This window comes from Phyllostomus discolor, chromosome 9 (genome assembly GCF_004126475.2).
Source record: "Phyllostomus discolor isolate MPI-MPIP mPhyDis1 chromosome 9, mPhyDis1.pri.v3, whole genome shotgun sequence".
In the NCBI taxonomy this organism is placed as follows: Eukaryota; Metazoa; Chordata; class Mammalia; order Chiroptera; family Phyllostomidae; genus Phyllostomus; species Phyllostomus discolor.
In genome coordinates, this window is record NC_040911.2 from 98,977,587 (window position 1) to 99,004,327 (window position 26,741).

Here is a 26,741-nt window from a genome sequence, read left to right on the forward strand (position 1 = left end):
CAGAGCTGCACAATTCCTGACTGTAACATTGATCACGTTTGTGTCCCCCACGAATCAGGAGGAGACTGCGTGTCTGAGACTGTCGTCCACGGGACGCAGCCCAGACGGGGCACCCCGGGGTCTGTATCCCCAGCAGGGTTTGCCGCCGGAGAGGGGTGAGCGGAGCAGACAACAGCAGAACAAACCCCGAAGCAGAACCACTAATGGGAGACACTGTGAGCTCTGGGAGGGGAGAGACGGTCCTCCCGGCCAGAGAGGTCAGGGGGTGGCATTTGGAACAGGCCTTTCTGTGACCTTTCAAGAAATAGATCACACAGTGCTGAGAGAACACGAGTGCGTGCCATTCCTTGAGAAGCTCAGAACTGACGGACACATGTCCAGTGTCTGTTTTCTAAGGGGCCAGAGTCCCTCAGACGGACGTGTGAGGGCTGAGACACGGGGAGGGCAGTTTATGAGAAAAAGACTGTCCACAGGTATGACAAAGGGCCCTGTTGGGTGAATCCCTCCCCGTGCAAGATGGAAGGGGGGCAGTTTGATGGGGAGACAGGTATTCAAATGCTGGTGCTGCTTAATCTAGTTGTGATGGAAGCAACTTCAAGTTCAAAGTTTACCGAGAAGTTCCTTTAGCATCGGAGGTCCTCACGTACAGGTCAGGGGAGCCGGGCGGGATTTAGACCGGCCAGGGCTTGGGTGGGAAGGAAAAGGAAATCTCTCTGTGACCAGCCTCTCGCGGAAATTGGGCAACTCTGTCGATTACGGATGTGGGCAGCAAACCACAGTATAAGGACCTGTGATTCAGTCAACAAATTAGATATTTCCACATAATAGTATGGCTGATACACAGATCTCGAAATCGCGTTTATGCTCGTGCTACTTCAAAATAAGAGAGTCTACATGATGGGCTGCTGGAGCTTCTTGCTGTTCAATGTGCCGACAAAATGCATGTGACGATTAAAAAATATTTTGAGGAAGGCTTCAATCTCACTGTCTCCCTTTGCAAGCCTATGCGTTTTGGAAATTCTTTTAAACGTCACTTTGAGAGGGGCCCGAACTTCCTTAGGCTGACAAACGGCTCCGCGACTCAGAAACAGTGAACCCCGGACCGAGGCAGCTGGTGTTAGGTATGAGGAGGGAGGGGCTCCACTGGAGGCCCCGGACACGGGTTCTAATCCCGACTACTGCTGGAGCTTTTTACCGTCACTTCCTCTCCATTAAAATAGGAGCCAACCAGGGCGCACGCACATCCCGTGTCTCCTGAGCGTGTGTGCCCATTGGCTCACGCGGCCCCTCCTACTCACGGAAGTTCCAGTGCCGTTGCCGTGAGGATGGCCAGCGGCCGGCGGAGCGAGACCCGCTCTGCGGTTCCACGGCCCGTGTGCCGGGGGAGGTAATGCCGGGCGGGCGCACTTGCCCCGGGCGTGGGGCTGGGCGGCCTGGGGACGTTTTCCCAATCGCCCGACCATACCCGGATTTGACTGTTCCCCCCAGCTGCAGACCTCACCGTTCTTGCAGAAGACCTTGTCCTGTGTTCGTGTCAACACCGGGAACTCACAAGGTCCGGTCCCTGACGCCCCCGCCCCTCGGCCGGTGGGGAACGACCCTGACGGCGTCAGTGGGGAGACAGACGGTGAACGCCACGCAGGCCCGGGGTCCGCTCACCTGGCTGGGGCTGTCCGTGCCAGCTGCCCCGAGAAACGCAACTTTTCTAAGATCAGTGTCCCCTCCCACGGAGGAAGGCGGATGCCTTTCACTGTGAGGTCTGCACGGAACTGCGCAGGAAGTGCTGGAACACGACGGTCCACCGCGCCACTCCCTCCACCCAGAGCCCCGGCAGCCCGCCCTGCCCTTGCCCGCCCCCCCACTGCCCCTGCCCTGCCCCGCCCCCCCTTGCCTGGAGCCCCCGTTTCAGGGGCCGGAGCCTTTTCTGTTCCAGGGATGCCGACTGGCCTCCTCTCAGGCACCCTCCCTTCCTTCCCTCGCAAGGCTGGCTACACGGTCTGCAGGGCCCGATGCAGAATGGACACGCAGGCCCCCTCGTTCACAAGCTAAGAACTTCAAAGCCCCGGCTGGGTCACTGAGTTGGCTGGGGCGTCTTCCCACCACACCGGGGTGGTGGGTGTGATATCCGGTCAAGGCACCTACAACAAGCAACCAGTGAAAGCACGGATGGGTGGGACTCTCTCCCCCCCTCTCCCCCCCCCCCCTTTTAAAGTCAACACATAAAAAAAGATGATGATGTTCAGGACAGCAGCAGCAGAGCGTGCCGCCATGGGCAGAGCCCTTTGTGGCAGCGCAGGTGACAGGCCCATGGAGACAGCGCTGCTCCCTCGACTGAGGCAGTTGCCACCTGGGTGCCCGCCGGGATTACCCACAAAACTCAGGGAAGTACGGATGCCCAGGCCTCTCCCTGCGGCGGGAGAGTCCAAACAGCTAAGAGCTGTGCAGGTGACTGCAGCCAGTAACCACAGTTGAGACCCCCGGGACTTGAGTGACAAAAACCCCTGGAAGACCGCCATGGGCCCGTGTCCAGGGGGAGACAACAGGTGGCCCCGGGGAAGCCCTGACAGAATAGAAATGCTTGTGGAAGGCACACCCCGGCTGCTCGGGACCTGTCCCGGGTGTTTCACGGAAAAGCCACACCCAACCTTTGAGGGCGTCCCTGCTCCAAGGCACCCAGTGTCGTCACTCCGCACAGCACTCCGGAGCAACCACTTCCCAGCACCCTTTGCTGCAGCGAGGCCCCACGACCAGCCGGGGAGCCGGGGACGGTGAGCAGTTTAGAGTCAGCTTCCCCGTAGTGACAAGAGGCAGGGTGCGTGGCTACCTCCTCCCCGGGCTGGAGCTCAAGGTGCCACCACCCTGGCCACATGCTGAAGATGTGGGCAGGAGGTGGGAGACAGAAGCCCGGATCCCTGGTGTCATAAGGTCACAGAGCTACTTCTGGGTTCGTGCCCACCTGCCCTCTCCCCGAGCAAAACGAGAAATGAGAAAAGGACATGCAGGTATAAGCCCCAACCAGCTGATTGCATCAGTAGGCCAAAAGTCAGAGATGGGCCCATTTTACAGACGAGCAAACTGAGAATCTGAAGTAAAGCCTTTGGCCAGATGTCAGCCAGCCAGTCATTACCAGAGGCGGGGTTCTCTCGCCTCCTGCCTCCTCAGCCCCTTCACTTAAACAGAAGGTGTTGCGAGTTACCCTTGTCTGGGCTGTTCTGTCATCGCCCCACTCGGGGCATCCGTTACTCCAACAAAACGCTCCTTCCCTGGAGACCCAGCCTGGCCCACTGTGTCCCAGCCGGCTTCTTCACCTCTGCGCTTCGGCTTCCAAATGTGAACAAGAGGAGGACCCAGGGGGAGGTGGGTGGAGGCGGAGCCCTGGGTGCAGGTATAAAGTGCCATCAAAAATCTCCTGGCTCAAGGTGAACGCTTTAATGCCATTTTCAAAAATCCATGTGCAATGCAAAAGAGAAAAATCCACAATGAACAAAGTGTCAGAATTTTAATTGTAGGCTCCAACTCTGCCCTTGCACGGCTCCATCTGAAACCCTAGGCCAACTTCTAAACAAATTTGCAAAAACAAAGTGCCTGACTTGTGGGTCACAGTTGGTCAATCAACAAAAAAAAGAAGGCTCTATCAAGCCCTGGATGGTGTGGCTCCGTGGACCGAGCGCTGGCCCGAACACTGAAAGGTCACCAGTTCAATCCCTGGTCAGGGCACATGCCTGGGTTTAGAGCCAGGTCCCTGAAGTGCAGGAGGCGGCTGATCGAGGTTTCTCCCCTTTCTCCCTCCCCTCCCATCTAAAAACAAATACTGCATTGAAATAGTATTCCTCAGTGACTGAGTTTTCGGCGCCCTGAGCCAATGCCCCACTCACCTCCTAGTCCGGCTCTGGACAGCACCCCAGGGGAGGGGGCGGGGGGGGGGGGAGACGAGTAACACAGGTCACGTGCTCAGCACAATGCCTGGCTCGGAGGGAGGACACGTGTCGCCATGGCAACGGTATTGGGGCTCATCCTTTAATATCTTTGATGGGCACAGAATTCTGGGTTTATGAACTAGTTTAAACATGTTTTATTCATTGATTTGAGAGAGAGAGAGAGAGAGAGAGAGAGAGAGAGGCTGATCAACATCGATTTGTTGCTCCAGCCCTTCACGGGTTCACTGGTTGACCCTTGTAAGAGCCCTGACTGGGGATCAAACCCACAACCCTGGGGAGTTGGGATGACGCTTTAACCAGCGGAGTCACAGCCAGGGCTCATCCCTTTTCTTTACAGAAGAAACTGAATGTGGGGACAAACCAAAGCTTCGTGCTTTATAGTCCTTAGGAGGCAGCGAGACACCCTGCGCAGAGGCAAGCAAGGGGATGTCACTTGGATGTTTGGACCCTTCCCTGCAGTTTGCAGCGGGTCTGAGTCAGGATCCAGAGGACCCAGTTGGCCCCGGGGCCCACCCGGAATCCTCCCATCTTCTGCACGGAGCAGCACCTCCCTCGAAGGGAGCACAGGAAATATAGCGTTTTTAGCAATTCTCCCGGCACTCGCCCACGGCCAGTCCCCCCTGCGGCTGCGGCTCACACGCGGACAGGCCGGCTCCGGTCACTAAACCTCGGCCCTCCGAATCATGGCCTGCTTTGTCGGTAAGCTTTTACTGGCCCACAGCGACACCCACCTGCTCACCTGTGATCGATGGCTGCTTTAGTGACCGTGGCCGAGGTGAGCGAACGTGCTACACCAGCACAGGTGGACAGAGGCGAGCGGTTTCGGCAGAGGCCAAGGCCAGCAAAGCCCTGAATGTTTACCGCCTGGCCCTGTACTGAGGACGGTCACCCACGCCCCAGGGCAAGCGACGTCAAACCGCGACCCACTCATCCATCGGTTTCCCCGTTCCGATCCACGCCAGCCCCGCCGGCAGAGCTGGGGAGAGGAGCCCTGCTCACCTGCTCTTCACCTGCTCTGCACCTGCCGGCAGCCCCTGAGCATTACCAGCCACTCCCCAGTCTCTCGAGTGGTCATCTGTCTCCTCTCACCCTCACCCCAGCAGGGCTAGCCAGCTCACTCGCCCGCTTCCTGAGTTACTTTATAACGTTTTACTGGAACACGAACTTGTGCGTTTGCTTTTTTATCACCTCCGGCCGCTTCCGTGCTAACGCCGCAGAGTCTAGTCGCCACAGAGACCTCGGAGCCCCACAATGCCTCAGATGCTTGCTGTCTGGCCCAGAACTTTCCCCTGACCCTGCTCCCTGGGAACCCCGATTTACTAGGTGATCCTGGGGTGGAGGGAAGACCCCGGAAGCCCGTACGGCTGTGAAGAGAAAAAAAGCCTTCTGAGAAGGCTGGTGTCCTTCCTGCGTACCCGAAGAGCTGTAGCAGTGGAGGTATGGGGAGTGTTTACGTGATTCTGATCTCCGGGTTCCCACTTGAAGGGTCGACAAGCCGCCTGTTCCTGGAACAGACATGTCGACAAGACACAGGGCAAGCGGCAGAAAGGCGACAATGGAGCCTGCACCACACACCTGCCTCCAGGGCCCCAACACTGTTCGGAGCCACCAGACACACAGTTCCGCAGCAAAGCGGTGATTAATGCAACCACAGCGGGGGTGGGGGGCCCCCCATTTTCATCCTTCTTCCTCACAACAAAGGGACTCGACAGCGTGGATCGCCTGCCCGATGGCCGACTCCGAGGGCATCGGACATGTTCAAACAGCAGAAGGACGCTACGTGCCTCTCGCTAATCGTGAGTGAGACGTTCCCCGGCATACAGTCCATAAAATGTGTTTTCACGTCCTCTATCCTGGCTCACGGAGACCAGGGGGTCTCTGTAACGTGGTTTAAGGGCACGGATCTTACGCTGGATGAAGGGCACACACGGATTTGTATTAAACAGAGACTGTATTTGAAAAGACGCCGAAGTAGAACCAACAGAGCAAGTCTGGACCGATTATGAAGCCACTGCCACGCCACAGCCTCCCAAGTCAAGCCAAATGCACACTTACAAGAAGAGGTTTGGATTTTCGCTTGTTTGCTGGTTCAGTAAACACCACGTGCTTACCATGGCAAAAGACGCTGGTCTCAGGCTGTCCCACCCAGCGCCGGTCCAGAACCAAGCCCAGGGCCGGTGGGGCCCCTAGTCTGCTTTACTAATACAAGCGACACACCTTGAGTCTCACAGGGCACAGTGACAGGGTGAGCTTGTGTTAGCTGGATCTTTGCTGCCACCTACAGGTCAGGCCGCATTTCTGGTCGCAGCGCTGAGACAGGGAGAAGCCCTGCCTGTGGTTGTAACCACAGAAGCAGAGAGGTGGGCGGGGAGGGAGGGAGCGCACCACACCCTGTCTGGGGGAGAAACGGGAGTGTTCTGCTACATCCTTCTGCAGAGGAGTTTGCCTTTTTGTTACAAGACAACCGACAAAAGGGACCACACACAAAGACGTGTAAGGCGAACATTCTCACAACTGCCCCCCGGGTTAGAACTAGACCCTGCCCAGGACCCGGCCCCATCCCAGCCTTCCCCGCTGTACAGGTGGGTGGCGTTCTGGTGCCCGCGTGGCCCGGCCAGTTTAACACCTGCACCGGAGGGGGGCCGGGCTTGGCACAGCAGTCCATCCTGAAGATGCCATCCCCTCTGGGGCAAGTGGTACTCAGTGGGCCCCCACTCAGAACAACCGGTCGATGTGCTCAGGTGACGCTGGGTGGGGGGGGATGGCGACGTGGAGCGGTGCCTCCGTGGCGCTGCTGTGGCGCCTGCCCTCACGCCACAGTGGCTGCGGCCACGGCCTCTGGCGGCCTGCGCAGCACGGGCAGCCGTGCCCTGAGCTGGTGACTGAAGTCCGGCTTGATGGTCTCACCCGAAGGTCCGGGCAGCAGCATCTGCCGGAGTTCCGGACAGCTCCCCGCCCTCTCTGCACGAGTCAGAGGCACTGGCTGGGCTCCGGGGCGGTGTCCAGCTGCCCCACGGAGACCAGGGCGCCGAGCTGCCCCGGCACGCCGCTCTCGGGTGGGAAGGTGACCAGGTCCGAGTTCTTGTTCTCGCCATGGTCGCTGTGCTGCTTCATGTGGCACCGCAGGGAGTCGTCCCTGACGAAGGCAGCCCCGCAGGTCTCACAGCGGAAGGCCCTCTGCGTCACTATCTTGGCCACGTGCGGGGCGCCGCTGTCCCGGGGCCCTTCGCCGCCCTGCGGCACCCGGTTCTCCGTCTTGGCCTCGTCCCTGTGCACCTTGTCGATGTGTTTGGCCAGGCTGCTGGGCCGCTTGGTGTCGAAGCTGCAGAAGTCGCACTTGAAGGGGCGGTCCTTGCAGTGGACCCGGCTGTGCACGCGCAGGGCGGCCGCGCTGGAGCAGGAGTAGCTGCACTCGGGGCACTTCTCGGGGTGGTCGGCCTGGTGCAGCCGGCTGTGCTCCAGGAGGTCCGCCCGGTCCCGGCCCTGGAAGGCGCAGTGCAGGCACTTGAAGGTGTGCTTGATGCGGACGTGGGACTTGAGGTTGGCCTTCATGGTGCAGCGGACGTCGCAGAACTCGCACTTGAAAGGCTTCTCCCCCGAGTGCACGATCATGTGCCTTTTCAAGTCCGAGCTGATTTTGAACTTGGCGCTACAGAGCCAGCACTGGAAGGGGGTGTCCCCTAGCAACGGAAGGTGTGTTTCCATTAGAGCAGGCAGGCAACACAGAGCTCCCCCCAAACACGCGTCAGGACACCTGGCCGCAAAGAGACAGTGGGGTCTCCTGAACTCCGGCTACCTGCTAGCCTCCTAGTAACACCGTTTCCCAGGTACAGTATTAGCTCGCTGAGTCCTCACAAGAGTCCTGTGAGGGGGTACGGCCCCCCTATCTTACAGAGGGGATAACTGATGCTCAGAGGCCAAGTTATTGGTCTAAATAGTGGGGATGTGAGCCCAGGCATCGTGGCATCCAAGTCCATACTCTTCGCCAGGGTCACTTGGATTTTGATTCTAAACCCCCATTTAACCCCACATCCCCAAAACTGAACAGGGAAGAAGGACGAGGTGCATACAATGTTACAAACAACTGTTCCAAGTCCAGCTCAGATTCAGAAACATGCTTCCTCTAGCGTTTAAGCCAATTACATTGGATACTTGGCTTGTGTTACTAGCGAAAGTGTCAGTTTTACAACCACAAGACTGAATTGTATTTAGAAAAGTAACACAATTCACGGCTGCAGGGGACCAACGCTGAAAAGCCAGAGCCACCTCCGCACCCCTGGAGGCGCTGGGAAGGGTTTTCAGGTCTTTGGGAGGTTGTTACTTTATAAACATCGTCGGCAGTGACCACAGGCCAAGATGAGGCTCCTTTACTCACGCTCCACGAGCATCCCGACCCCCAGCGGCCCCCTGGCTCCCAGAGGCCCCCTGCATTGCTGCCTGTGATGTTATCCTTCCAGCATTACCTCTAAACTGAGTGGCAGCCTCACAACTTTCATCCACCAGCTTAGGGGGGTGAGTTCTCAGGACTCCCTCCTCTGGTCAGAAACAGCTCCGTTTCTACATTTCAGTTCAGTAACACTTGCATTCCAACCCTGACTTCTCAGGCCTTAACTAGCTGTTTGCAACGTGAGAGTCAAGCTCCACCAAGTCCTCTCTTAATGCGGTCAGCGGGTTCTTTGACTTTAGGCGGAATGGCGTATAATGAGACCAACCCTACCACGGGCTACAGAGTTCCGCTCCCGTCAATGTCGTAGTGAAACAATGTTATCAGAGGACGTGCTGCAGAAGTAAGTTACATTACAACTGGGTACGTGATGTTCATCAGAGCCAACGACTGCACCAGGATTGTGTCCCTCCTCCTTCAGGGTCACTGCCACAGCTGGGCCAGCTGATGGTGTTGCTACTAGCACCAAGGTCAAAATGGATCCTCTCTTCCTACCTGCTCATTTCAGGCCCTGTTTTACCATGCATGCTCCTTGACTAGACTGTGCATTTCTTGAGAAAAAAGGATCTCATGATGATCTCTACTTGTCCAGCCTCTTAACTATGTAATCAGCATTTACATGGGATTTCTGACATGCTAATTCTTTTCTCTTAACCTCCCACACCAGTATCATCCCGATACTTCCCTTCATTGCAATCCCAGTTAGCGACAGATATTCACTCATCATGTCCAATGCTTTCTCCCTTCTTTTGCTAGAGTTTGGCTTCTAGTACCTTCCACGAGAATGGTGGCTCAGAGGAAAACCTGAGTCCTTGCATACACCTGGGTCTATTCTGCTTTCCTACTTGAAAGAGTTTGGCCAGGCATAAGATTCTACGCTCAGACTGATTTTCCAGCTTCGAGGGCACTGTCCCACGGTCTCCCGGGAGCCACTGGCATTGAGGAGCCCTCTCAGGCACAGCCTGCTCCAGCCACCGGCCACCCTGGCTCTGCTGGCCCCACGGGTGCCCTCCCACCCCCACGGCCCCTTAGAATCGTGACTCTTTTCCTCACTTCATTTCTCACGTCTACTTTCTTCTCTGCCTAGAACTCGTCAGCAATCAGACATCCAGATCCCTATTATTTTTCAGTTCTCCAACTCAATATTGTTTTTCTTGATCTCTGAAGTTTTTTTTTAACTTTACAGCCAGTAATCCTAGTTTTCATTCACACCTCTTTGTTCTTACTGCCTTTTCATAAGAACACGTTTGGGTTGTGACATTTCTGCCAGTGGGTAGATACCAATTAGAACTGAAAAATTCTTGTCTATCGCCCGAATACTCTGTTAGCTCCGGGAGCAGTTACTGTTAGACTCGGCACTTTTTATGCCATCATTTCCCGCAAATGACGCAGAGTCCATGGTTGACAGTTTGTTTAGGAAGAGTGGGTTGGTGTGAGGATCAGACACAGGGGCCACAGACGGTACCTGCTTGGGAGTTTGGGCCACTTTGCCAACAGGCTTCGGCTTCTCGGAGCTCCGTGGCCCCGGCAGGCTACGAGCCGGTTCCGAGTCCAGAATGCTCAGGATGGCCGGATGCTGGCCAGACCGACTGCCTCCCATTTGTCTGTCGGGACAGCTTTCTGGACTCAGTTTTAGATGCCAGCATATTTCCTTCTGCTGGCCGTCTTCCACGAATTCACTGAAAATTCTCATTTTATGAACCTCCTTGTGAGCCTCCCAGCCCCCGTTTTTCTGTACCACCCGGGCTGGCTGGGCCTGCCCTTGGATGGACCGTTATTTCAATGGCACCTCACAAAGAAGAGCAGAGACTTTGCTCTTTGCAGAGTCTAATTTCTAGAACTAGAAGTGTGTGAGCTGCAGTAACACCCAACTGATTCTGCTACGTGGTTGTGAACTAGAAGCTGTGCAATCAGCGTTCAAGTGAAATGTCCGAAACACCTACTTTACACACCGCATCACTCAAGACACCTCTCCGCTTGCTTCTCGACTGCTGCGCTGGCTGCTCACCCCCCGCTGTGCTCTACACAGTCAAGTTCCAGATCCCACTGTCAGATTTTTAGGTTTTACTAAACACCACCGCCCCGGCACACGAAAAAACCCACCAGTCTCACAACCACCACAGAGACGTCCAATTTCCTAACCACCGCGCTATTTAACTCGCTTGTGCTTCTGGTACCCAAAGGCGGGAACCCTGGAGACCGCGCTGGGCCCCGCGGCTTCGGGCCAGGGCCTCACCTGTGTGGGAGCGCAGGTGCACGGTGAGCTGGCTGGAGTTGCGGCTGGCGTAGGGGCACAGCTGGCACTGGTACGGCCGCTCGTCCGAGTGGATGCGCAGGTGCTTCTTGAGGCTGCTGCTGTCCACGGCGGCGTAGTCGCACAGGTGGCACTTGTGGGGCTTCACGCTGGTGTGGCAGCGCATGTGCATGGTCAGGTTGTCCTTGCGGCTGAAGCACTTGTCGCAGAACTCGCACTTGTGGGGCTTGTCTCCTTCGGGCACACGAGAGAGTCAGGGTTTTACGGGCTGCTCGGGAAGGCGGCCGCAGAGAGATCTGACCTAAATAGTGGCCTGGGCGCATACGGGTTGCCTCTTCCCGCTGCCCCAACGCCCACCCGGACATACAGACACTTGACTCTAGACGATCCCCCGGGGAGGTGCAAAGGCGTGCCCTTCGCCGAGGGGTCGGGAATGATGGAGAACCCTCAGGGACCCAGTCGATAAAAGCCAGGCTGGAGGAGCAAATCACAGGCCACGCCAGCCCCATCGGGAAAACGGGAGCGGCGAGATAGCACTCAGGATCCCAAGTGGCAGGTCTCGGGGTCTCGGAGCAGCTGTGGGGCTCACAAGTTGAGGGACCACATGAAGAACGGTCAGTGGGACCCTCCCTTCCCTGCACCCACCTGCATGCGGCGGTGGGTGCTGCTCTCCCACAGCCTCCTTTCCCCCAGCTAGCAGGGAGGGAGGGCGCTCAGACCAGAGAAACACCGAGAAGGCCCCAAGCAGCTAGACACCCCGGGAGAGTCAGAACCCCACGCCCAGAACACCTTCACCAGACAGAGCGTTCCTCTCCTCCCCTACAACCCCTGAGACCTGTCACGTCCAAGTACAAGTCGTTCCGCCCAGGGACCAATGCTCGGGGCAAGCGGGAACCGGAAAGACACGCCTGCATCAATTCACTACGTGGAGAAACGATTCACCTCATTGTGGTGAGAACATTTAAGATCCACTCTCCTGGCAACTGTCCCGTAGGCAGCACACAACACTGTCTCGTTCACTAGGCGCCACGCTGCCCCTCGGACCCCGAGAATGGACTCTCCTTGTCATTGGAAGTCTTGTGCCCTTGGGCCGGTACCTCCCCATTTCTCAGGCTGAACTTGTAAAGGCAAGGAGCAGGGCAGGGTTCTGGGTGGGGCCTGAGACTCTGCATCTCTAACACGTTCCCAGGGGAGGCCGACCTTCCTGGTCCTCGCCACACGTTGGGTCGCCAGGGCTCAGTTACTGAAACACCACACATCTAACACTTCGACAGCAACTGAGCTGAGATGTAGTTTTTAATGTGATTTTGTGACATTTAAAAACAATTGGGGAGGGGTCCTTATGCTTTACGAAACTGCCCGGAGCCCACAGCAGACAAAAGGCCAAGAATGCCTGTATCTGGCATGTTCCTGATTCCAGACAGAGGCCGTCCCACCCTCAGGCACAGAGCTGTGGCCAACCTGGGGGCGGGGAAGACACTGGGACACAGCCCAATCTACACCCCATCGGCCTCTGAGAAAAGCCACAAGTGCAGCGAGCACTGCGGGCGTGTTCCATCCATCAAATCTCCTCGAAGTGCTTCCACATTCCGTCACTGTTCCATAACACAGCAAAAAAAAAAAAAAAAAAAAAAAAAAAAAGCCTCAACTCACTTCATGCAAGATTACCTTGGAAATCAACGCCAACTGAAATTATACAGAGTGGTATTAAAAATACAACATGTGTCCTGGCTGGCATAGCTCAGTGGATTGAGCTGGGGCTGCAAACCAAAGTATCCCAGGTTCGATTCCCAGTCAGGGCACATGCCTGGGTTGTAGGCCATGGCCCCCAGCAACCGCACATTGATGTTTCTCTCTCTTTCTCCCTCCCTTCCCTCTTTAAAAATAAATAAAATCTTAAAAAAAAAATACAAACATGAGAGTTGCTCTCCTTCGGGAGGCCAGATAAATCCCACGGGGCCATCTTAAGAGGAGCAAGAGGTCTGACGTTCGGCCACCATCCCTGACTGGAGATGGTGACGTCAAAGCATTCCTTTTAAAGACTAAGAGAGGGCGGCTCGCTCTTCCTGCTCCTCTTCCACCCAGACCCGGAGACCCAGGCACTCAAGGTCAAGTGGGAAGACAACTTGGAAAATCCAGAAGAAACGGACTTGAGCAATTAGAGTAGACGAGGGGACGGCGAGGGGCCTGGAGAGAAGCCTCGAATCCTTCTGCAGGTAGCTTTGCTTCCCTCAGCGCCCCACCAGGTTCCTCCCCATGACCACACCCCGAGACAGCCACTGTGCTGAGATGTAGTTTTTAAGGTGACTTTGCCACATTTGAAAACATTCTGGGGGGGGTCCGAACGCTTCAGGAAACTGCCCGGGGGTGGGGAGGTGGGGAGGCAGAGTGCGGCGACGGTCCAACCGAATGCCAGGCGACGTGTGGTTTCTGGCTCGCTGCGCTAACACAGCCCGCCCGGCAGAGAGAACACGGTGTTTATGTTGCGTTTCACTTTGCCACGCATGCGCTTTTCACGGGAATGCTGGCACTGACATCCTTCCCACCGGGTCGTCTTGGACTCGTAGGAATACACGTGTGGGCTGAAGATGCACTCTGCCCCACGTGGCAGATTTCTCCCTGTGGGACACCTGTCTGAACTTGGTGTCTTGTTGTAAGTTTTAACTTGAGTCACATTGGTCTGTCTTTGTGGTTTTAACTGTCTACTTACACCATGCATATGCCCTACCTTTCTGAACACATTCGAGACTTCCATACCTAGCTTCCTTCCTACACTTGGAATTGGTGACTGAGGAGGGGAGAGGCAATGACCTTCGTCCGGACACTGCGCCTCTGAGCTCACCCGCGCCTCCTCCAACCCAAGGTGCGGCCTTACGTTCACACGCGCGCGTGCGTACACACACACACACACACACACACACACACAGGTCTGTTTATGGAATCTGTTCCATGTCTGTTTCTTGCAGCTACTGCATTACACCGTCTGCATTACAGCTTCACGGTGTTTTAGTGTCTGATAGAGCAAAGGGCTCGCTGTCCAGGGTTTCTGGGCACGTTTGCGCCTTCTCTTTTCTCCCAGATGAATTCTACTCTCGGGAAGGCGGGTGAGATCGGGGTATGGAAGCAGAGGGGGCAAAAACCCTCGTCCTGTTGTTGGCTTTCAAACAATGCCACGCAGCCACCTTTGAGTGGGATGGTGTAAAAATGTGAAAGAGCAATATATATTCAATGTATAAAGTTAACGAGAAAATTGATGCTGTTTTTAAACCTATCCGGAGATATTTTACTACTTACACATTGATTTTTCTGTATTTTCTTGCTTAAGATTTTACCTGGGGAAAAAAATAGAAATAAAGCATTTTCTATCCTGCTCCTCCTACCTCTACTCCTCTCTGTTTCTATGAGTATTTAAGAGTTTAACTTTTTTCCCCCATCTAGGACAGCCTCGCATTTAAGATATAAATATGTATCTATACACAACCCCCCAACGTGACTTTAGAATACAGGTAATAAAAAGCCCGAATCCAAGTTCAAGGCCTGACTCTCCCATGCTCCCCAAGGAAAGCTGAGGCGAGCCTGCACCTAGGCGCACAGACGCCTGTCCTCAGCCACTCCTGCATCTGCTTCTGGCACCCGGCCTCTCCGGTCCTCCAAGTGCAGTCTGCGAGTCCTCAAGACTCTTCTGGAAGAGTCTGTGGTCACAAGTATCATCATGCTCCCACCACGACAGGCTTCGTCTTTTCCATCGTGGACAATCTCATGGATGCAGGAGCATGGGCGGGCAGGTGTGCCGGTACCTCAGCCCTCGGGGCCTTCTGGGCCCCGCCACCCAGGGAACAAACAAGGGGGGTCGGTCTCACCATCTGATTAAATCTCTCCCCCCGAACGGGCCTTCTCAACGTCCACAGTGACAAAATGGGAAGTTCACAGAAGCGGCTTCTGCTGCAACCCATGGTTCGTCTGAGAACGAGTGTGGTGGGGGGAGGGGGGTCACACTGCCCACTGCACCCAGGCGGCGCCCTTTTGACAGGGACAACGGACAAACTGTGGTTTTTCCTAGATCCGCGATTCGGCAGAACTGGCTACGAGAGGCTACCACTTCAAAGCGAGTGGCCGACACTGCATCGGTGACACGTGAGCTCTGGGTGTGAACAGCAGGGCTGGCAAAATGCAGGTCTGTGTGCAGCTTCCTGGTTCTTAGTGTTTTGTTGTTGTTGTTGTTTTTGTTTTTAAAAATGAGATTGGTAATATTAAGAGATTTTTTCCTGCGGGACAGTGGCATTTGGAAGAATCACCTAAGTTGGCGAACCAGCGTTTTCCAGATGCTCACTGTGCACGAGACGCCAGAAACCAAGAACCTGGGTCAGCGCACTCAAAGTGGAGAGCAGATCCATGGGTTTTAGCTTCACAGTCGGAAAAGTTTACGGATCTGCGGTTGCAGGGTCTACTCAGCAACTAACCGTTAAGAAACTACTGTCTGCCAGGCTGTGACCCAGCACCACAGAATAATAATGGTCCGAGAAGGCTGTCCACACCCCTCCACTCCAATCACATGCAGGGTGGGGCGCAAGTAGGTCTGCGGTGGTTCGTGTGGAAAAGGATTCAAGTTAGTCAATAATAGCACAAGAATGAACTGTTTCCCGTACCCACAACTGTAACCTGCTTTTGTCTACCCTGTATGTGAGGCCAGACACTCTTCCCAGGCATCAGCCAAAATGACAAAACAGTGGACCGTGGACAGAAACAGCTGTGAGCATGCAGCCGACTAGGAAACAAGACGTGAGCGATCTGCGAAGGTATAAACAATGCCGCTTTCTGGCTCGGAATAGAAAATGGGCTTACTGTTATTTTTTTTAGTTGTTCAGGTTTCCCTATGTTTTTTTTTTAAGATTTAACTTATTTATTTTTAGAGAGGGAAGGGAGGGAGAAAAAGAGAGAGAAACATCAACTTGTGGTTGTTGGGGGCCATTGCCCAGGCATGTGCCCTGACTGGGAATCGAACCTGCGATGCTTTGGTTCGCAGACCTCACTTAATCCACTGAGCTATGCCAGCCAGGGCGCCTTACTGTTATTTTTAAGTGAATATTTTAAAGTGTCAGACAGCTAATGTTGCAACTACAGATAAAATAGTGGGTTGAGAACCACTGTTCTACTTATTTGGCAAAGATTTGGGTTCCAGTCTTTTTTTTTTTTTTTTTTTTTAAGAATTTTACTGATTTACTTTTAGAGAGAGGGGAGGAGGGAGGAGAGGAGAGGAACATCGATCTCTTGCCCCTGGCAACCCAGGCACAAGCCCTGACCGGGGTCAAACTGGTGACCTTTTGCTTTGTGGGATGACGTCCGGCTGAGCCGCACTGGTCAGGGCAGGGCTCGAGTCTTCAACCGTCACCAACATGCCCTGGCTGGGTGGCTCAGTTGGTTGGAGCATCATTCCGGACAGCAAAAAGGCTGCAGGTTTGACCTAGGCCTAAGGATTGAGCCAGCAACTAACTAATGGGTGTTTCTCTCCCCGCTTTTCTCCCTAAAAAACCAAGCAACCTATCCTGGGGTGAGCATTTAAAAAAATAAAGATCTCCTGGCCCTGGCTGGTGTGGCTCCGTGGACTGAGCGCCGGCCTGCGAACCGAAAAAGGTCGAGTACACCCACGTGGCCACCCTGCCTCCCGCTCCCAGCTCAGGGTCGCCCTTTAGCCTACGTGTCAGTTTTCTTTCCCGGCGGGAGAGCCTTCTCTTTGTAGCTGCGCACTTGGCCGCGCGGATTCAAGGCTTCGTCAGCCCACGTGACGTGGGCTAACATGTCGGGTGCGCCTCCGAGGTCGGCAGTAGCCATCTCAGACCGCGCCGGGGACGGCTGCCTCGCTGGGGTGTCCGCGCAACAAAATAAGCGCCCGGCGCCCGGAGGCCATGGGCCAGCCGCCATTCTCAACTCGGGCCGGGGTGCGGGGCGGAAGCGGGCTGGGGTCAAAGCCACCATTGGTTGGATCTCACTACGTCACTGACCCGCAAGGGACACTACTTCCGGGTCACGTCCCGAGAGAGAGATACTGTGAGGGTCCCAGCCCCCGGTCCTACTTTTCACTGGCCAGGAGACTCGGAGGACCGGAGGAGTTGCCGCGGACGCGGACCCAGAGAAGGGGCCTGAGTACAGGTCTATGCAAGGAGCAGTCGGTCCGCACCCCTCCCTTCGTGCACCCACCAAGGACAGGGCCTTGCCTACGCTTTCTGTACCCCCACCGTGCTCTGTGTTACTCCAACAAAGTATCATGAATCCAGCTGTTGCATCTCTCTCTCCGTCCGCCCTGGCATCTGGGGCCTGACAATGCTTCCGACAGCGCCTGCTGTGCACGGTAGAATGCCGGCGGCACTGCTGGCCCCCACCCACTAGATGGCGGTAGCACAGCCGCAGCTGAGAACTACTAAACCGGCCCTGTTTACGAGTCTCGTCTTCGTTCAAGGGGCTCCTGCAATTCAAGTGGCTCCTGCAATTCGCGCAGCATCGTCATCCCAGCAGGCTTGTCTTTCAAGATGAGGATCGACCATTCCTTTCGCTAAGAGGCTTTTCACCGTCCACCCTTCCCGGGGAGAACTGACCCTCTGCTCTCTTATTCCCACAGCACCATGCCCCCTGTCCAGGAAGCTGTCTTAATGATGGAGCTGCAGAGTTTGAGCTGGGCATGTGGCTGCCCTTCTCGAAACCATTTCCCAGTGTCCCCTTCGTCCACCCCCGCCCGCCCCCCCATGCTTTATGTGGCCAGTTCTAGGTTCAGCTCAGAGCTCACTAGCCACAGGGTTTGCTGCTTCTGGGGCAAGAGGGTGGGAGGCCGGAGCCCCTTCCCCTGCACGCCCCCTTCCCACTGGTTAAGGAGTCTGGACCCAGAGATGAAGCGCTACATTAAGGATGACAGAGCCAGCCTACCAGCTGCGGACTGCTTGCTTCTTAAGCTGCACCTGGGAGAAACGAACCTGATCATGTTCAAGCTGCTTAGTTTGGTTTCTGTAAGAGCCAACAGACCGGTATCCTAACTCACGCAGCCTAGCACAGGTCTACACTAGGGACAAAGGTGGGCCAAGTTCTGTAAAAATCCAGAGGGTCAATATCTCAGGATGTGTGCACCATACCGCCTCTAGCAACTGCCCAATAATGCCCCTGTAAGGTCAGCACGGCCAGGGACAGCAGGTGGACAGAGGGGTGTGCCAGCCATGGCCACCAGGCTCGGACCCCGGCTGCTGATCAGGGGAAGTCCCTTCGCTCCAGCACCTCTTCTCTCTCTGTCCTTGGCAGCCGGTTGCAGCTTGGAAGGCACCTTCAAGAGGCAGCCTCACTGCTCTTCTCTAAGTTGCTACAGCCACAGCCTCGTGCGGCCCTCCCTCTGACCACCTCTCCAACTTCATCTCACGCCTACTTAAGAAAAGGGGAAAAAAACATCTCAGGACATTTCTAAGGAGCAGACTAGCTAGCTGATCAGCTCTGGATAAAGGTTTCTCATTAGGTCATAATGAAGACATTGGCTGGATTTGCAATAACGTGAAGGCTGGACTGGGGCCGGAGGGTCCGTGTTCAAGTTCACGTACCATCTGGCACCCAGTTTTGCTCCTTCCGAGCCTTTGCACCTGCTGTTCCCTCTGCCTGGCACACTTCCTTTTCTCCCATCTTTTATACTTCAGGTTGAGATTCTGTTCTTCAGAAAAGCCTTTCACGAGAAGCCTAGGTCAAATGCCTGTCATATAGGTCCTTTAGCAGTTTCTCCTTACCTGTTCGTTGCCATTTTTGCCTGTTTGACCAAGTTTCATGAGGCAGACACAGTTACCTGTCCCGCTCACCACTATATGCCCGGCATTTAATTCAGATCCCCCTACCCACCCCCCTCAGTATTTTTGGTTTGTTTTTTTACACTAAAGTTCTGAGCAAATGAACGAACACCTACCTGTGTGGATTCGTAGGTGGCGGTCCAAATCTTTCATGCCATGCACAGTTTTGAAGTGGCAACCTAGAAGAGAAAGAAAAAACCCGCTCTTCTTAGAATGCAACCTCAAAAAAGGAGACTCGACTATGAACGGAGGTTCCGATGAGTCACATGCTGAGCACTTGAGGGACCCACAGAGGATGTTGCCGGGCTGTGTGCGCAGAGAATCTCGGGCAGTCGGTGAGCGAGTCCACGCAGGGCCTGCCTACTGGCGCCTCGGCCAGCTCCCGCATGCTCTTTACCTGGGTAGCAACAGTTGAACGTCCTCTCTCCCAGGGTGGCTGTCTGCTCCTTGGACTCGGAGGGAGGGGCCGCGACTGGGGCTTTCTGGACATCACTGTTGTCCGTGGAGGGGCACGTTGGTTTTGGAGCACCATGATCTGCTTCCGAGGCTGAAACGGAGACAAAAAGAACCGTGGCTGCATTTTTCAGACCCGGCCACCGCGGCAAGCCTTGTAACAGAGCAGGTGCGGTGAGGGCTTACATCACCTCCCTCCATCGCCGCTCCGAAGAGGCAAACCAAACACACATCGAAAACCGACAGCCACGTGCGTTCTGGTCTCACAAAAAGCCATCTCCCTCTAACGACCCATTTCCAGGAAACGCTGGGGACAAAAGAACACGGTCTGATGACAGGGACAAGCCTGGCGAGACCCAGACCGTAAACCTTTGCAAAAGCGCTCATCAGAGACCAAGTTTGTAAGATTGTTTCCGGTCCATCCCGGGCCAACGCTGTATAAGAGGAGATAAACACAAATTACGAGGAAAGTTGCAATGAGATGAAAATAGGAGCCCAGACCTTCCTCTCAGCGAGAACAGAAAGTTGCGTCACGGCGACGTCACGCTACTTTTAAACGCTTACTCTCGACTGCTGAGCGTGCTCTGTCCTGAGCCGGTAACAGGTCACAGGCTGCACGTCGACCCTCACTGCTCTCCAGGACACAACGCAGGTGTTTCAGCCCGTGACGTGAGAAAGGGAGGGGAACACCAGGGGCCAAAAGGCTTGACGTGATGGCCTATCGTGTCCAGATTTGGGTCCTGATTTAAACATACCACAAAACCACTCAAGGCAGGGAGATGCTGAGCACTAACTGGAAGTTTCATGAGGGATTTTTTTTTTAAAGGTGTGAAGATGAAATTAGAATTTTAAAAACTTTCTCATGGTGTGGGGATATTTATAAGCTGCACATAGGTCTGATTTGTTTCAAAATAATCCAGGGCAGGGGGACCGTCGTACGGAGGGAGCAAGACTGGCCACGTGTCATTCATTCATCACTGGGGCCCAGCCACGGGTCCCTGGGGGCCCAGGGCGTCCTTCTGTTCGCAGTAACGTTGAACCACGTAAAATCGCCGTTTTCAGGGGCCCAAGTGGTCAGACGACAATTTCACATGGTTTGATCTAATGTAGTTTTAAGGACTTCTGTAACAAAGATTAAGTGATCCTAAAGCAGTGCTCTGCATGGCTGAAGTCCTTAAAAACAAACAAACAAACAAAAAACCTTGACTAATTTCTGAATCACAGGCCGAGGTCTGGCACTTGTGGCTTGCCCCAGCCACAGAAGGTCGACTCCACTTTCCTTCAGGCTGTGTCAAGGGAAGGACCACAAGTTGCATGCAGCACATGGTGAGGGCTTCTGTTCTAGGCATGGGGCTTCCTTTGCCCCAGCACTAGCTGTGTGCTTACTGGCAGCTCACCGAACCCTTTGGAGCCATTTACCGAGCTGTGACAAGGAGCCACTGCCCCGTGTCGGGCTGTGAAGGGAGGGACTCTCAGCACGGTGCCCACGCTGGGTCCGCACACACTTCGGGAGGAAGGGCTGGCACGCCCGAGCAGCCCCTCAGAACAGGGCCTGAACAAGTGACCCAGTGCTGTGGCTCGCAACTGGGGTCCTTCTGTCCCCAGAGAATATCTGGCAATGCCCGGGGACACCTCTGACGGCCGGGATCAGGTGCGTGATAATGGCATCTAGCTGGTAGAGGCTGCGGATGTTGCTGAACACCCTACAATGCCCCAGACGGCCCCCGTGCCTGGATCAGCACCATCTGGATTGTGGGTTAAATGTGATTTCCCAGGGGGGTGGGGGAGGGGAGATTCCAGGAACCTGCCCTCGAAAGCACCGCCCAGGTGACTGTCCCTGGGCTCCAGACCGCTGGCAGTCAAAGGGTGGTCACGAACACTAACAGGGCATGACTGGGAGCTAGTTAGCAAAGCAGAACCTCAGGCCCCACCCCCGACTCCGTCCCCTACAGAAGCAGCCCGCACTTGAACAAGGTCCCTCAGGGATCCCTCCGCGCGTGGTGGGAGCAGCACAGCTCCAAGCCCCGCTTCCCCAGCGCCTGCGCATCACGCCAGCATCACACCCGTATCACAACCGCATCACACCCACGTCACGCCAGCATCACACCGGAATCACCCGGAGGGCTTGTTCAGAGACACAGGTGTCTGGGCCCCACCTCTCGAGCTCCCGATTCAGGAGGTCTGGAGTGGAGCCCGGAATTTTTCTAACCAGTTCCCCGCTGATGCTGCTGGTCTGGAGGCCACACTCTGGGGACTTCAGCACCGGGACGGACGGACACTGACTCAGAGGAGACGCTCAAGTTCTCCGCTGACGAGGACTCACAGTTATCATATCTGAAGGTCATCACTATGCCCTTCAGAGGAAAACACACAACCTTGTAGTACTTAGAAATTCCCATTTTTAAGAAGAAGCCCATCAAACTCTTGAGTGTCTTAACCCCACAGAAACCGAGAGACCGAAAGCTCAAAGCTCAGTGAGAGGCTGTGAAGCTCAGGGGTTTGGGGAACCGACTGGGGAGCCCGCTAGTCAGTTTCAAATTCCAGTTGTATCATTTATTACCTGTGTGCCCCTAGGTGTGTTAGCTAAACTTGGTTGGCCCTCAGTTGCCACATCTGTAAGAGGGGGGTGCAGCAGCTGACTCATCGGTTTACATGAAGATTATTAGATTTAGCATCCGTGCAAGAACCTTAGCCAGCCCAATGTAAACATCGTGCGCTTTCTTCATGGGTGTGCACACACGGGAGCCGACAGACTCCTGGAGGGGAAAACACAGTGTGCCAACTGCAAAAACAGGCAGTCGGGAGACAGACGGGGTGCAGGTATCCACAAAAGGGTCCCATAGGTATCCCGGGCCTCCCAGGTAGAATGTGAGGGCGGGGCTCTCCTTCTCCTTTAGACAGATCCCGGGAAGCCCACGCTCTCCTGGGAAAGGTATCGAGGTGGCGCTGGGGCAGACACCTTTCTGTCCTGAAAGGAGGGGGGGGCACCCTGGACAGGATCCCCTTTAACACAGGGGGCGTTTTCTAACCCCTTGAGAAACTGCAGATGCTTATCCTGTACGGTTGTTTCCCTGCCTCTGAGTGACTTTACTTTTTACTGGTGGGGATTAACCGCTACCCATGGACTTGCTCCGTTACCCCTTCTCCAAAAGCTACGCAGGTGGCAAAGCCATTTCTGAGAATGGCCCCAATTGGGGGTTGGGGGGGGCGGGAGGCAAGCCTCGGGCTCAGCACCACAGACTAAAATACAGGTGGAAAAACCCACCAGCTGCAAGCCTGCGTTTTCTCTGCACTGACGGCTGCCTGGTGTTGCGGTGTGTTTGGGGGCATGATTCTGATCGTGCCCTGCTCCCCTGGGGGGCACCCCAGGAATGCACAATGCAAAACACCCTCCCCCCAATGCCTTTAAACCCAGGACCTGTGCTGTTTGCAGGAATACAAAGCAGCCCACAGCAGGAACTTTGAAAAACAGTGTGGGGTAATTCAGGAAGTCTTCAATACTTGCCCCCCCCCCCCAAGAGTCAACATCCCCAATAACTCCCCAATTCCTCTTTCAGAGGATCAGCAGGAGCCCTGGCCCCGCCCCCACCCCAGAAAGACAATTCAGGTCCAAGCCACCTGCCCCCATTCTAGGCCTCGGACAGAGTGGTAGTTATGGCATTTTGGTTATGGTACTTCGGGCTGCCAGGCTGTACTTTGAATACAAACTATTAATCCGCGAGTGGCGTGGTTAAGCTTTTGGCCCTCGGCCACCTCCTCTGGAGTGTGTGGTCAGCCATGTCCCCGCTGCTGGGGGTCTGAGCCTTCTCGGAGAGGAGACCCCAAACCCTCCCCTCTTCCCACCAGCCCCAGGCCAGGAAAATGCAGGGGAAGGGGAGAAGATAGTTGAGGCTCCTCTCCCTACTTCCTTCCTAAGAAAAGGTATCGGTTAACCACGGGGGGGGGGGGGGGGGGGGGAGAAGGGGGTGGGGAGATTAAGTAGGAAGCTACTCCGTCTGAATTTGAGTGCAAGGGAATCAGACAGGGAAAGCGCTTTAGAAATGCAGATTCCCCGTCCTCACTCCACCCCCGACATTCCAAGGGGGGGGGGGCGGGTGCCAGAGAGTAGCCGTTAAAATTCGACCATTTAGCAAAGCTCCCGACCCTCAGGCACTTTAGAGTCGGCGGCTTGCCCGGGGTGTTAGGGTAGCCGAGGGTCTGTCTGCTTTGCCCCGACCTTCCCAGCCACGTGGTACCCTGGGGGAGCCCGCTAAGTCTTAGATGTGGCACTGCCCTGCCAGATGTCCCCTCCCCCTAACGGCCCCACTTCTTTAGGGTGAAACGCCAAGTCCTCAGGGACCTATCCCCGCCGCCCCCCCCCCCCCCCCCCGGCGTCCCCACCACCTCTCCGACCTCATCCGACTCCTCGCTGCAGGTTCCAGCCCGCCGACGCCCTCGCCTCTGCACTCGCTGATCCCTCGGCCTGGAACGCTCTTCCCCCGAGGCCATCTCCAGGGCTCGCTCCCTCACCACCTTCTGTTTCACTCGACGGTGCCCTCCTCGGTGAGGCCTGGCTTGGGCAAAGCATTTTAAAGCCCCCCCCCCCCCCTCTTCAGGCCTCCTGTCTCCTTCCACTGCTTTTATGCTCCCCCAGCACGTGCCCCTGAACACCCAACACCCCACAGGTTCGGTTCAGCTCCTGTGCCGTCTCTCTCGTCCCTACTGGGCCAGGAGCTCCGGTCGAGCTGGGATCTTGCCTTCCTTGTCTGCTCCTGTCCCTTCCCAGCACTTAGCCCAGTGCACCCACCGGGGCTCGGCCCTTTCTCAGACATTTCTCCATCCTCTAGGGGGTGGCCCTGCGCGCGGGTCTCAGTGTCTACTTTCCAGGCGCTTGGCCCCAGCCCAGCGCCAGGGAGCTCGGGGACCCGAGTTCCGACACGCCCGGAAGACAGCCTGGGCAGGGGTCTCGGAGCATCCTCGGAGCGTGTTTGGGAGATGGCCCGCCGTTTACAAGCGTTTGGGGGGGGGCGGGGGGAGCGCCTGGAGAGGTCCAAGCGGAGAGCGGAGTCATTTACCCAAAGGGGATGAATTTACGGAGTGGGGGGGGGGGCGGCGCTCAGAGGCACCGAGGTCCGAGCGCCAGGACTCAAGCTGGAAGCTTCCTCCGCCCTTCCACGCCTGGTGCCGGGACCTCGGACTCGCGCGAGTCCGGAAACACCCGAGAAACAGCGTCCGGCCCCCGGGCGGGGCGACCGCGGCGCCACTCACCTGGCCCCCCGGCCACCTCGCGGGCCGCCTCCGCCGGTTCCTGGAGCGCAGGCTGCGTCTCCTCGCAGTGGAGGTGCTGGGGCCTCGTCTGCTTGCGCCGCGACATGGCGTAACGATCCTGGCTCCCGGCAAGTCCCTGCGAGTGGCCTACTCGATGCAGCCAATTCCCGGAGTTCGGAAATTACACCCCCTCGGCCTGAGCGCGCATGTCTTGGCAATTCTGCTCCGAAGCGGAGCAGGGCGATTTATCACGAGTCCTGACGGCTGATTGGCCCAGAGCCAAGGCCTCGGGGTCCTGGGGCAACGTGGTCCCGGGCCTCGCCGCCCGCACCAACCCGCACCAACCCGGAGCTCGTCGGGAATGCAGAAGCTCGGGCGCCACCCCAGCCTCGCCGCTTCAGAATCTGCATTTTAACAAGCTCCCCAGGTGATTCTTGCGCGCGTTCAAGTTTGAGAAACCATGTCTGCATTTTAACAAGATCCCCAGGTGATTCGTGTGCCCATTAAAATTTCAGAAGCACAGCTCGCCTCCAACTTTAATGTGCGCGGGAATCACTGGGGATCTCGTTAAAATGCAGATTCTGACTCAGTGGGTCTGGGGTGGGGGGGCCCCCCCGAGCTCCCGGGCGGAGCCTGGGCGGCTGCTGTTACACGGGCCGCGCTTTCACATTCGGGCTTAATTGGCCCGGACGGAAGCCCGGGCGCTGGGGTTGTCGTCTTGAAAGCTCCCCAAGTCGTCCGGAGAGGCAGCCCCGGCTGCGAGGCACGACCTCTCCTCGTGATTCCCAACCTCGGCTGTACAGGCGAAGTTAAAATGTAAACGAGGCCAGGGAGCCCCCAACGGCAGTGTCCTGGAGAACCCGATTAAATACACAGATTCTGAAAGTTTTGGCTTCGGGTGGCGGAGTCCAGGAATCCGTTGGGCCGCACAGCGCCACCCCGCGTCTAAGGCCACACAGGAGGAGGCTCAGGGCCGACGCGCGCGCGGGCGCCGCCCAGCAGGTGAGCGAGGCGCGGTCCCGCGGGGACGCGGGCGGGGGCGAGTGCGCTAATTGGGGTTCGTGCTCAGACTGGCTGGGGCTTCGGTGAGGCCCGAGGGGAGGGGGAGCCCCTCCTCGCACCAGGTGAACTGTGTCTTACAGGGAGCAGCGAGAAGGCCAACCCACACCCCCCAGGTGTTTACTTCCTCCCCAGTGGGGTTCTTCCCGAAGACGGGTCTGTGGCCCGAGCTTGCCCGAGCCTGAGAATCACGTGGAACCTTATTTACAATGACCCGGCCAGGTTCGGCTCTGAATCCGGGCCTGGGAATCTGTATTCCCAACGGCGCCGCGGTGGGGGCGGGGGAGCGGATTTTCCGCTGCGGCTGGTGCAGGCCCCTGGGGTCGCAACGCGTCCGGGAGAACGCCCGCTGCGAGGTCACCGTGGGCGAACCCTGGGGGAGGAAGGCCTTTGAGAAGAGCGTTTTTACATTTCTCCGACACTGAGCCGTTTTCCTCGACCTTCCTGTTGATTCTCAAGCTGTGGCTGGACTCTAGGGAGGTTTGTGTAAATGGAAGGTGAAGTCCCTCGAGGTTAAATTAAAAAAAAATTTCTTAAGCGATTTAAAAGTTTTCTTTGCGGTGTGCACGTAGCTACGCAGAAACGTCATGCCGGCACAGCCCATCTGTGCTCGGGTTCCCCGGGTCTCCTTTGGGAACGGCACGGAAGGATACTGGGTAAACTGGGGGCGGGGGTTGCCTCTGGGGAAGCTGAAAGGGGGAGCGCACCCGGCGTGGAGGGTGGGTGACACCTGACACCTTGGAACCGCTGAGAAGTGCACGCGTTGGGGCAGAGCTCTCTCTTCCCCCTTCAGCTCCTGGGCACGCAGTGGGATTAATCAGTCCTTGCTGCACCACACCTGGTCGTTACTGATCCGCCGCTGGCCTGTATTTGGCTGCTGGTTTGTTCCTTGTCTTATGGGGATATAATATACACACCTGGGAAACCCCCACCCCAAAACTAGGCCTTTAACCATAACCTACGCCTCCCGCCCCCTCCTCGTCCCTTCCTCTGCTGTCATAGCCCTCAACCTAAACCCTGCATCCTCATTCCTTTGCTTTTGCTTTTTAGCAAGGTATTTTTTTTTTGGTACTTACAAATATTCTTTAAAAATATATACCACTTGGCACTGGTTGGGTCGGTCAGTGGGTCAGCGTGTTGCCCACATACGCCAGGGTTCGGGTGGATCTCTGGCCAGGGCACATGCAAGGAGCAACCAGTGAATGGATGCATCAGTAAGTGGGACAACAGATTGGTGTTCTGTCTCTCTGCCTCTCTCCTCCCTCCCTTTCTTCACCTTCTTTAAAATCAGTAAGGAAAATTTTTAAAAATACTTAAAAATATGTAATTTTAATTTTAAAAGAACGTCATGAAAGGGTATGTCATCTTCCAGGAACTACCTTTCCCACACTCATCAGATTACTGAAATCATCTGTCAGTCAATTGCTGTCACTAGCGTTCATCCCTGCTGACCCATGTGTCATATTGCACGGTGTGAACACACCAGATTTCGTCCCCCCGCGCTCCTGCCGACGGGCACACAGGCTGTGTCCTGGTCT

General features: G+C 56.0%; 1 protein-coding gene across 1 annotated transcript; it reads right to left on the reverse strand.

Annotated features, from left to right (window-relative positions):
• Positions 1-5,870: 5,870 nt before the first annotated feature.
• On the reverse strand, positions 5,871-25,478 carry LOC118496622 (zinc finger protein 64-like). Its single transcript, XM_028524668.2, has 5 exons — positions 24,145-25,478; positions 18,842-18,991; positions 18,561-18,623; positions 10,619-10,870; positions 5,871-7,618 (listed from the first exon to the last, which is right to left on the reverse strand). The coding sequence occupies exons 1-5, from the start codon at positions 24,248-24,250 to the stop codon at positions 6,909-6,911; spliced, it is 1,281 nt and encodes a 426-aa protein (XP_028380469.1). The 5' UTR covers positions 24,251-25,478; the 3' UTR covers positions 5,871-6,908.
• Positions 25,479-26,741: the final 1,263 nt, after the last annotated feature.

Coding starts and splice junctions, on each gene's coding strand:
- LOC118496622 (XM_028524668.2), bottom strand. CDS start 24,250: ATGTCGCGGCGCAAGCAGACGAGGCCCCAGCACCTCCACTGCGAGGAG. Junction 18,992..24,144: donor CGAGGTGGCCGGGGGGCCAG/GTGAGTGGCGCC, acceptor TCTCCGTTTCAG/CCTCGGAAGCAGATCATGGT. Junction 10,871..18,560: donor CCACCTACGAATCCACACAG/GTAGGTGTTCGT, acceptor GTGTGCCCGAAG/GAGACAAGCCCCACAAGTGC.